This window comes from Schistocerca cancellata, chromosome 1, assembly GCF_023864275.1.
Source record: "Schistocerca cancellata isolate TAMUIC-IGC-003103 chromosome 1, iqSchCanc2.1, whole genome shotgun sequence".
Taxonomy (NCBI): Eukaryota; Metazoa; Arthropoda; class Insecta; order Orthoptera; family Acrididae; genus Schistocerca; species Schistocerca cancellata.
The window spans coordinates 156143568-156155899 of record NC_064626.1 but is presented as its reverse complement, the minus strand read 5'-3'; the positions used below and the strand labels follow the sequence as shown (position 1 = coordinate 156155899).

Here is a 12332-nt window from a genome sequence, read left to right as displayed (position 1 = left end):
TAAATGCATTACTGTCTTGGTATTACTCAAGCAATACATGTTGCTCATGTTGAGTGTATGCTATAGTGTCTGTGTGAACGTAAAACTTCAAAACTTCCTCTATCCAGTAAGATGCAAATTTGTTTCTATCCTTTGCAATTTGTCTGTAAGAAACAACTGAAATCTTTTCTTTTTTCTTTAGTTACCCTGCACATATTATTGGGCAACTGATAACCCACACAGGCCAAGGCAGACCAAACATCAGAGGCAGTGGTGTGTGATTGTTTGGTGCTGGGTTATAGGAGATTACCATAATTGGTCCTTGGACCATTGAAGAAACCTTCATCTACATCTTCATTGATACTTTGCAAATCACATTTAATTACCTGGCACAGGGTTCATCGAACTACCTTCACAATTCTCTGTTATTCCAATCTCATATAGCGCGCGGAAAGAACGAACAGCTGTACCTTCCTGTACAAGCTCTGATTTCCCTTATTTTATCATAATGATTATTTCTTCCTATGCAGGTCGGTCTCAATATTTTCGCGTTGGGAGGAGAAAGTTGGTGACTGGAACTTCGTGAGAAGATTCCTCCGCAATGAAAAACACCTTTGTTTTAATGATGTCCATCCCAAATCCTGTATCATTTCAGCGACACTCTCTCGCCTATTTTGTGATAATACAAAACATGCTGCCCTTCTTTTTCAATGTACTCCATCAATCCTATATGATAAGGATCCCACACCGTGGAGCAGTACTCTAGAAGAGGACTGAAAAGTGTAGTGTAGGCAGTCTCCTTAGTAGATCTGTTACATTTTCTGTGTCCTACCAATAAAATGCAGTCTTTGGTTAGCCTTCCCCACAACATTTTCTGTGTGTTCCTTCCAATAGAAGTGGTTCGTAATTGTAATTCCTAGGTATTTACTTGAATTTGCGGCCTTTAGATTTGACTGATTTATTGTGTAACCGAAGTTGAACGGATTCCTTTCAGCACTTTTTGTTATTTGGGGTCAATTGCCAATTTTCATACCATAGAGATATTTATTCTAAATCATTTTACAATTTGTTTTGATCTTCTAATGACTTTACTAGTTGATAAATGGCCGCGTCATTTGCAAACAACCTAAGACGGTTGCTCAAATTGTCTCCCATGTAGTTTACATAGATAAGGAACAGCAAAGGGCCTGTAACACTACCTTGGGGAATGCCAGAAATCACTTCTGTTTTGATGACTTTCTGTCAGCTACTATGAACTGTGACCTCACTGACAGGAAATCACAAATACGGTCTCATAACTGAGATGATATTCCATAAGCACGTGATTTCACTACAAGCCACCTGTGTGGTACGTGTCAAAAGCCTTCCGAAAGTCCAGAAAAACAGAGTCTGTTTGAAATCACTTGTCAATGGCACTCAACACTTCGTGTGAGTAAAGAGCTAGTTGTGTTTCGCAAGAACGATGTTTTCTAAATCTGTGTTGAGTGTGTCAGTAGACCATTTTCTCAGAGGTAATTCATAATGTTCGAACACAGTATATGTTTCAAAATCGTGCTGCATTTCAACGTTAATGATTGGGCCTGTAATTTAGTGGATTACACATACTACCTTTCTTGAATATTAGTGTGACCTGTGCAACTTTCCAGTCTTTGGGTACGGATCTTTCGTCGAGCGAATGGTTGTATGTGATTGTTAAGTGTGGGGCAATTGCATCAGCATACTCTGAGTGGAACCTAACTGGTATACCATCTGGATCGGAAGACTTAAGTGATTTAAGTTGCTTCATTACTCTGAGCATACCTATTTCTACATTACTCCTGTTTGTAAATGTTCTTGATTCGCATTCTGGAATATTTACTTCGTCTTCTTTTGTGAAGGCATTTCAGAAGGCTGTGTTTAGTAACTCTGCTTTGGCAGCACAGTCTTTGATAGTATCTCCATTGCTGTCATGCAGAGAAGGCGTTGACTGTGTCTTGCCGCTAGCATACTTCACCTACAACCAGAATCTCTTTGGATTTTCTGCCAGGTTTTGAGACAAAGTTTCATTGTGGAAACTATTATAAGCACCTTGCATTGAAGTCCGCACCAATTTTCGAGCTTCTGTAAAAGATTGCCAATCTTGGAGATTTTGCATCTGTTTAAATTTGGCATGTTGTTGTTACTATTTCTTTGAATTCAAGCCACATCTGGTCTACACTTACAGTGTTAATTTGGAAAGAGTGGAGATTGTCTCTTAGGAAGGCATCAAGTGAATTTTTTTTAAGGTATATTTTTCATTTAATTGTGTACGGTTTGGGTATTGCAGTATTCAATCTCGCTACGACAACCCTGTGTTCACTAATCCCAGTATTCGTTTTGATGATCTTTATTAACTCAGGATTATTTGTTGCTAAGAGGTCAAGTGTGTTTTCACAACCATTTACTATTCACATGGACTCATGAACTAACTGCTCGAAATAATTCTCAGAGAATACATTTAGCACAATTTTGGATGAAGTTTTATGTGTACCTCCGATATTAAACATGTATTTTAGCCAACATATCGAGGGTGAGTTGAAGTCACCACCAACTATAATTGTAGGAGTTAGGTACATGCTTGAAATCAAACTCAAGTTTTGTTTGTACCTTTCAGCAATTGTATTATCTGAATTGTATCTTACCTTAATGGGTAAGAGATACCCATAGTTTCTTTCTGAAATTCTACCAGCCTGTTAGAGGAAGTACCACTTGAAATACATTCATATGTGGTACCAGTACAATGAGTTCCCAGCTCACAATTTGCTTGTGGCTAGGACAGTGCCTGCACAGCTCTTTCCTGGTTACAGGATAGGACGTAAAAGCATTATCAGTTAGTGTGTACCTTCTCCTGGTTGGATACCAATGGTTGTGTGCAACGATATCGAAGGAATGTCTGCAGTCTATCCAGAAGTCCATGCCTCAATGCCTCCAAATATCTATTGCAGTAGATGGTAGGCATTTCAAACGCTTGATGACATAAATAAATTCTCAGGAAAAGTTTATGACCACATTCATTTGTGATTTCCTTTTTGTTGCCATTGCTGATGTAATTTTTCAATGTAAGTATGTATCTTCACATTAAACTGATAGCATGAAGTTATTGTTTAACAATCTTCATACCTTAATTTTCTGTTTTACAGGTCCATTCAGTTTTAATGTGCACCTCTCTTGCAAGGCACTGGCAGTAACAAAGAAAGTCATTCATTAACTGGTAAATCATCCTTAGATGCTATACCCTTTGCCATCCAGGTGGTGTCTCTCTCCAATCTCATGTGATCAGATTTCGGAGGGTGGAATGTTACTGAAATTCTCTCTTTTTAGAAGTAGTATAGTAACAGAAAAAGTTATGAAAAAGTGCAGTTGATTCTAATGTGTTTGGCTATGAAAGAGGACTACGTGTCATTTGGTTCAGATCTTTTTCACAATTCATTTGGAAGAAAACTGAATGATAGTATCTTAAATGTTACAGGAAATATTTGAGGTGAAAAGGTTAGCTCTGTTACTCTACGTATCAAATTTCACAACTAACTCCCAGAGAATAAATCAAACAATGAAAAATCCAGGATGGAATAATGACAGTGTCTGGCTGCCAAGACTAGAGTGGTCGGTCTGTCTACTCTGATGAATGCCTGTTTGGCTGAAAGCTTTGTTTGACATTCTTTTTGTTATGCCTATTACAACTGAACACAGGTATGCAAACTTCGGCTATGTGAGTTGTAAATTGTGGGAATGACTCACATCTCCACTATATGGTGAATAGAAACTATTCCTTTTGTGATATTCTCAGAGAATAAAGTAGGTTAAAAATTAAGTTTGTTGTGTGGAGGCTTATGCACATGGATGGGTTTGTGACTTGACCATTAACATTCTAGCCAAGCAGACTGTACCAGCTATCAACAACAAATCTGAAATGGTGCAGATGTGCACAAGTAGAACTGACAAATCGCAGATGTTGACCTCTGGGAAGACATAAAGGAAAAAAACCATTCATTAACAAGAGAAAAAAAATTAGAAATATTGACTTTCTGAATGTAGGGAAACAGTTAGAAGAAACAGGATTCCCACAATTTACAACTCACAGAGCCGAAGTTTGCATACCTGTGTTCAGTTGTAATGCTAACTGAAACACTGACAGGGGTGAGAGTGCACTTGAATGTTATAGTGTGTAAATTAGTAGGTTACGGTTGTCAGAGTTTGTTACTGTCACTGTGAGCTGTGGTGCACGCAACATGGTAGTGTTGGTGGCCAGCAAGCTATAGGTTGCCAATTCAAACCCAGCCACCAGCAATTATTTTTTATGTAATATTTATCATTTCTGGGAGGTTCCTGAAATCTCTTACATTTGTGTAATCTAGAATATTTGTTTGTATAAATAGTAGCACTCTTCATCAAAAAGTTTAATTCTGCTCTGGCTGTACATCGGTGTTTGTAAAAAGCTTGCTTTCAATGCTGTGTGTTGTATTTCATTGATGACGCTTTTTTCGGATTTGGGCTTGAATGTGGTTATGATGTGATGCCTTATAGTTCTTAAATGAATTGCACAACATTTATTCATGTCAAATTTTTGAACGAATGCAGTTTCTTGACTGTTACATTAAAGCATAGTACTGATTAAAACAAATTAGTATTATTATATGAAAACATTTTATATACAGGATGGACGTAGTGTCCAGGAACACTTTCAATTATTTATTGCGCAATAACTAAACATTGTACAGACGTCGTACATATTGCATTTTGAAGAGAAACTCTGAAAGTTTTTTTTTTTTTTTACAAACATTCAATATGCAAACCGTGAGTGATCCAGCAGATGTCAATACGGTAATCGAATTCTTGCCACACCCACCCCAGCATGGCATTGTTGACTATGGCAGTCACTTCCCGTATTTTCTCCTGGAGCTCTGCTACCTTACATGGTAGAGGAGGTACATATGCCAGATCTTTAATGTGTCCCGACAAACAAAAGTCACACAGTGTGAGAGCTGGTGATCGGGGAGGCCATTTCATGAAACAGTTGTCCCCTACTGTAGCACAGCCTATCCATCGATGCGACAGCTCCGTATTCAGGTACCCACAAAAATGGAGTGGAGCCCCATCCTGCTGAAAGATGAACGGAGAGTCTGATTGCATTTGAGGCATCAGCCATTGCTGCAACATGTCCAATTAGGAATATCCAGTGACAGTGCTCTCAACGAAGAAGAATGGCCCGTACAGTTTTCGATGTGACAAGGCACAAAAAAATTTACCTTTGGGGAATCACGCTCAAATTCAATGCATTCGTGTGGATGCTTTGTACCCCAGATTCAACAATTATACCTGTTCACTTTGTCATTAGTGTGAAAGTGGCTTCGTTGCTAAAAGTTAAGTGATCAACAATGCCATCTCATCCTCATTCAATTGTTGCAACTGCGAACGAAACTCAAAACGCTTGTCTTTGTCGTCATCATTGAGCTTCTGCACTAGCTCCAATTTGAAAGGTTTCATAGACAGCTTCTGTTGGAGGACTTTCAACACTGTCATTGGAGCCATTTCGCGTTTACGGGATGCATGATGCACCGATTTCTTTGGACTTCTTATGATTGTCTCTCATATGCTCTCCACAGCCACTTCACTCGCACTGGTACGTCCACTTTTCTTTGCCGGGCGTAAGCAACCCATCGTAACAAATTTGTTGTGCCAGTGGTAAATGGCCTTCCTTGTTGGTGGCTTCTTACCATACTTGCTTCTAAACATCCATTGAACAGCTGTAACACACTTGTTTCTGTCGAACTCCAACACAGAAAGCTCGCTCCGCACCTGAACTCACCATGTTTGTAACTAGCACTGACTACCAGCAAATTACCAAACTACGCTGTGGTGGTATACATGAAAAAAAACTTTCAGGGTTTCTTTTCAGAATGACATATGTATATCTGTAGAATGCTTGGTTCTTGTGAAATAAATAATTGATAGTGTTCCCGGCCTTTATGCACATCCTGTATTTTATTATTGCTGTTATAATTAAAGTTATAGGCGTGTTAAAGGTATGTGTGATCATGTGCTTGAGGAGGGGGCACAAAACAGTTACTAACTGTGACACCCCCTCGTCCTCCAGATCCAAACCTGGATCTGCTGCTAGACTGCCAGAGTGTAAGCTAATTTACATGACTGAGGAGACAGCCCTACTGTGTTAAACATGAGCTAAGACAACAGACACTACGCTTAGAATCAGTTGAGGCACTGGGAACTGTAAGTGCCTAAAGAACACCGTCATCAGTTTTGAGGTAGTTGCATTTATGCATGCTCCTGGCATCTATTGAACAAGCTTATCTATACTGCAGACCCACATTGTATATTTGAACATTCACAAAAAGTGTTTCACTAATTTGTCTGATATTCACTTCCATATGGGCCCACAGCACAATTCTGTTGCTGTGCACTGCTCAGTTGTTCCCTATTGTCCCCAAAATAATTTATTGTGTACATCAGATATGTAATAGTACTTTGTACTCGGAAGTAGATTGGCAATACTATAACATACTGTTCACTGGAGTCTTGAGAGGTCACTATTTTCTGCAGGCCACATTGAGGGAAAGCACAATGTCTCATTCCCCTACACTTTGTAGATTTTTGGCAAAATCTAATGGCCAAATATGTATATGGAAGTCCAATATCAATCTTGAAACACACATACTACATTTCATGCCTGGAGTGTGGACAGTTTTATTTGAGTCTCAAGTCACAAAAAGTGCTTAATGAAAATGATGATAGTGAGTACCATAAAATTTTGGAATGGGTCATGATTTTGTCCTTTATGTTCTGATACTAGTTTCACATTAATTACAGACTTTACTACTGCAAAAAATGTGCTGTTGTCCGCAGGCTATAGATGAAAATTTTCTGAATTAACATTAATACTAATAATCATTCTGAATATTTATTAAAATTTCATAATATAAAGTGGGTAAATTATTTTTCATAAGAAATATGGAATGTTGAAACTTTAAAAAATAAGTGAAACCTTCGAGACTTATAGTTTGCTTATAAATTTGGTAAGTGTGGTCATTTATTTGAACAGTGTAGGAAAAAAGACAGTTTGCTACTTACCATAAAGAAGATACATTAAGTTGCAGACAAGCACAATTAAAAGACACTTACTTAAAGCTTTTGGCCACACCTTCATCAGCAAAAGAGAAACACACACCATTCATAGACAAAAGAAAGCACAGCTTATGCACACGTGACCACCAACTCCAGCAAGGCCCAGGATCCTGGAGCTGGCCAGCATGTGTGCGTGAGGTGTGCTTGCTTTTGTGTATGCACAGTGTGTGTTTCTCTCTTGCTGATGAAGGCTGCAGCCAAAAGCTTTGTGTAAGTGTCTTTTAATTGCGCTGTCTGCAACTTGGCGTGTCTTCACAGTAAGAAGCAATCTGTCTTTTTCTACCTGGAATTTCCATTGTTTCTTTTATTTGGAGTTGGTCATTAAAAAAATGTGCACAGATTATATTAATTCTCACAGCATCATTACTTCGTAAAAAGTAATATTCCTGTAGGGTCAAGAATTTTGTAAATATAACTAACGTTGATTGCATAAATAATTTTGCTCTCATACTGACAGTTACTGGATGTCACTCCAATCTGCAGTTTTTGGCCAAGTATGCATTATGCATCGAGGGAAAGCCTGATATAGCGTATTGCACAGAGCTGTATTATTGTGCATTGTTTGCTGTATTGTGGAGCATTCGCTAAAGTGGTTTGAGAGACTGTAGTAGTATGTGCAATTTGAAAGAGAGGTTTTTGGTATTTGATGTCTAATTACTGGACAAACAGAGATATGTTTTGTTAGTTTTGAAACATATAAAGTGATTCCTTATAGATAGAACACGACAGTGAAAAAGTTATGTTAATGCATGCAATGACTGTGAAAGATATGGAGGTATAGAGGAGATCAAAGTCAGCCTCATTGTTCACTACCCAAACTAAGTATTCAGCACCCAGATGCTATTCATTCAATCTGGAAATGGAGCTAGAAATATTTTAAATATATTTTTGTTAGTTACTAATGATTATATTACTTCTTTCCAGAGTGTGAAGTCTTAAGTAAAAATGCAAGTAAGAAAACTATACCTGAGAGCCGTGAACATAAGCCATCGGATTCTCCTTTACCACCACCACGACAGCGACACAATCCCTTCAACAGAATACAACCAGCTACAAGTTTGGATGGCCAGAACGGCTCTGGTTTTCCGCACCATTTCCGTTCTCATAGTATCCGGTCAGCACCAGGCAGATCTGATGGTACCTACAGATCCTATGAGAATGTTCCCCGAACTAAAGTGACTTTCAGAGATTTACATACCGCTTATGGTCGCAGAGTTCTGACTGATTTCAATGCATGGCGACACTCAAAAAGATTAGAGCAGGAGAAGAAGCAGGTGGCAGAGTCATCACAAGACTTACTCATAACACTGTAAGTCATTCATAAACCACAAACTCACTGTGGAGATATTAATCATATTGTTGATATTGCTATAATAATAGATATTCTGTGCTTATTATATTCAAAATGCGTTGCTGCAGTACGTGGTGTGTAATTTATCTTATTTATTATTAAGGTCTCAAAAACTTGAGCAGTAAATAAACATAAACAAGTCATAATTATCAGTTGATGAATTAGGACGAAGTGAACAGATTAAAGCAAATGGCAACAAATTAAAAAAAATATATCTTCTGTTAAAGACAATGAACATTTGGTAACTAAAAACTGAGTTTGAAGTGAAAAAATCCATCATTCACGGGATGAAAATAGTATCACTTGATTCTTTGTCTTCAGAAGCTAATGTTATTTTGCATGTCTCATGACCACAAGAGTATTATAGCTCTCTAGGAGTATATTATTTTCCCCTCATTACTGCTGTATTATTTACTGACTAATTTAGAAATGTAGGGCAAAAGATGTATAATTGATGAGTAATGTCTATTTTGATTCTTGTAGCGTTTATAATGTGCACATGTGTAACACTGTTATTGTACAACATCTCAGTGACCTGATTATTTAACATGTATTTTCTTCATATTATTTATAAGGCTATGTAAGGTATAGTTGATTATTATAGAGAAGCATTAAATACATATATTTTCTTAGTGGTTTTGATGTACAATGGCAATGACTGTTATGCAAGCTATGTTATAAAAGTCTTCCAATAGAAATTGCCTCTTGTTATTGTACATAAAAGTAAACATCCTGTGTTTTGTTTCTGTAATATTTATGCTGTGTAGAATTATTATTACATTATACAATCTGTAACTGACAGGACATAACGTAAAATAAACTCATTGATAGAATGTCCTTATATTTATCGTGCATCACACTACACTTTTAATGCACAGTGGAACCTTGCTTAGACAACCATAAGAGAAAGAAAATTGCCCTAGAAAAAAATCATTGAAAAACGTAAATGCAGTGTGAGTGTTAGGATTTAGCACGCACATACAATTCATCTACATCAACTATTTGTATTATCCTCAAGAAAAAGGAAAAGATTAAGGAGATAGATGCTTCAAAGAGAGTGATGAGAGTATCTAACAATGGTTTCATATTCTGGACAGTGTCGAAAGGCTGTCTTTATATCTATGCGTGAAAAGCAATTGCAAGGCTACACTATTAACAGGAATGTCATTTGTGATAAGGTGAGAATGTTTTTTGCCAACCTCGTTAAGACGATGCCACAATTGTCAGCGGCCAAAGGAGTGTTTATATGAAGCCATGGGTGGTTCGAGAAGTTTAAGAGAACTGGCATCCACAGCATTATGAGGCAAGGCAAAGCAGCCAGCTCCACACAAAGGCAGCAGAGAACTTCATCAGCAGCTTCAAGATGCTCATAGATCTGCCACAAAAGGTTTTTAATCATTACGAGACGGGTCTGTTCTAGAAAAAGATGCTGAAGTGTACCTTTATAACAGTAGAGGAGAATGCATTGCACGGTCAAAAGCCAACGAAAGACTGTCTCATGCTGCTATTTTGTGCCAATGCAAGTGGCTATTTGAAAATTACTCCACTAGTCTTCAAGAAGTCAAGTCCAGAAGAGCATATTAAATGTGATGTGGAGGTCCAACACCAAGGCTTGAGTGACATGTGATCTTGTTTGTGATGGGCTCAATGAAGCATTTGGTCCTTTGGTGATAAAATATTTGCTTGAAATGGATCTGCCACTCCATTGTCTTGCTTGTTATTGACAACGCTCCTGCCCATTCTCCAGGCCTACAAAACCAGCTCCTTGAGTAAATTCAATTCGTCAAATCCAATTTCTGCCTCCCAACATCAGTCCGTTACTCCAGCATGTGGGCCAGCAGATTATTTCTAACTTTAAGAAGCTCTACACTAAAGCACTCTTTGAGCATTGCTTTGAGTTGACTGAAGCTAGCAATCTCACTCTCAGTTAGTTTTGGAAATATCACTTCAACATCATTGCCTGCATCAAGATGACTGAAAAGGTGTGTAAGGGGTTGCCAAGAGAAATCCCTATTCTGCTTGGAAGAAGCTTTGGCTGGAGTACATTGTCGAATGCGACTCCGAAGAATTTGAGTCAGCACCTGTGGAGCCTGTAGTCAATGAGATTGTGCCTTTGGCCAAGAGCATGGGATTAGACGTGGATAACAACAATATTGATGAGCTAGTGGAACATCACAGATAAGAAATGACCACAGAAGAGCTTATAGAGTTGCAATGTGTTTCACAGCAGGAAGTTGGGGAGAGCAGTTCAGTGGAGGAGGAGGAGGAGGAGGAGTAGGAGGATGAGGAAGAGGAGGAGGCAGTACAGCAGAGCAGCAATCTTCTGGTGCAACAAGAGAAATTCTGAAAGCATGGGAATTGGTTGCATTGTACATTGAAAATCTTCACCACAATAAATCAGTAGCTACTTGTGCTACAAATTTAACGATAATGCTGTGTCGCATTTTCACCAAGTGTTGAAGCATTGGCAGAAACAAATGACTGTAGCCAACTTCCTAATAAAAAAGAAATAGTTATGTTTTGTGAATAATAAAGTACATTGAACTGTATGTATAATTGTCTTTGAATAAATGGCATGAGTAAGATAAAACTTTTTGTATTTTACATTACTTTATATGGAATAAATTGTTTCACTTAATGAGTGTTTTGCACTACGAGAAAGATTCTGGAACAAATTATGCTCACTGTGAGAGGTTCCACTGTATAGAAACACTATAAAAAGGCAGCCACAAGAATATTTAAGATGATGATGCATTGTTGTTATTCTTTCTGCTTTAAATGTAAGGGGATTAAAGCAGAAGAGGGGAGGTTCAGTTTGCTCTAACAACTATGGATAGTGATTGCTGCATATGTAAGAAAATGTTGATGCTTATTATATCATTTGAAAATTTAATCACTCTATAGAAACTGAATATTTATGTGCCAATAAAAATAATATGTCATGACCTTTTTCTTGGGCAGCAATTTAAACAACGTTCTCATGGTCTAATATAGTATTAACCTAGGGCTATACTAAATCAAGTTCTGACCATCTGGTTGACACAAGAAGTGTATTTGGAAGCTGATAGAATTCAAGTCAAAAAAAGTCATTGTTTTCAATCTGATCAATTGGTTGATGCAATTAGGAAAGATTAGTATGAAATTCAGTAGTTTCATTTCATGTTGAAATGTACGTACAGGATTTCATGTACCTTGGTGTATTTCACTCACTATTTTAGCCAAAAAATATTTCTGTATTTTATATATTTCTATTCAGAAGGAATAATTTCAATGGTGTGTTATATTAAATAAAAAGCAGTTTGAGAAATTAATGAAGTAATAAGATTCCTTAGTAATGACAACAGGAAGCAGCAACTATCACACATTTATTCCATTGCTGGAGCTAAACAGCTTACTTTGTTTTGTTATGATGAATAGATTTTGTAACTATAAGTTTTGACTTCTACTTTATCTTTCATTTATTTATTTACTTATTTATTTATTTATTTTGTAAATATTCTGTTATGTGTAAATATGAGTGTAAATTTAAAGATGATCCAGAGATATCAAAACACATCATGTCTTTAAAAAATGTACACATAAATCGAATAATAATTGAGAAATTTTTTACAGTTGCTGTTTCTTGTAACATACATGTTGGCTGAAATACTAAACATCTTCTTGCAAGTGGATATAAATGTGTACTAATAGTGACTTAGGCTTTCAAAGTGTTTTAGGACCTCACTGACCAACATAACTACAATCTGCACCAGAATCTTGACTTTCACACGCAATGTTCTTTACTGACAACTATGCAGGTCTGACTCATTGGTTTAATCTCCTAGGAAGTTTCCAAACAGTGCTC

At 37.3% G+C, this 12332-nt stretch overlaps 1 protein-coding gene across 1 annotated transcript in view; it reads left to right on the top strand.

Moving 5' to 3' along the window:
- Positions 1–9321, top strand: part of LOC126167485 (sesquipedalian-1-like) — a 36464-nt gene extending 27143 nt beyond the window's left edge. Inside the window, exon 3 of the mRNA XM_049920480.1 lies at positions 8062–9321. Within this exon, the coding sequence (XP_049776437.1) occupies positions 8062–8450 (389 nt within the window). The 3' untranslated portion in view covers positions 8451–9321. The remainder of the gene's footprint in view (positions 1–8061) is intronic.
- The last annotated feature ends 3011 nt before the right edge of the window (positions 9322–12332 follow it).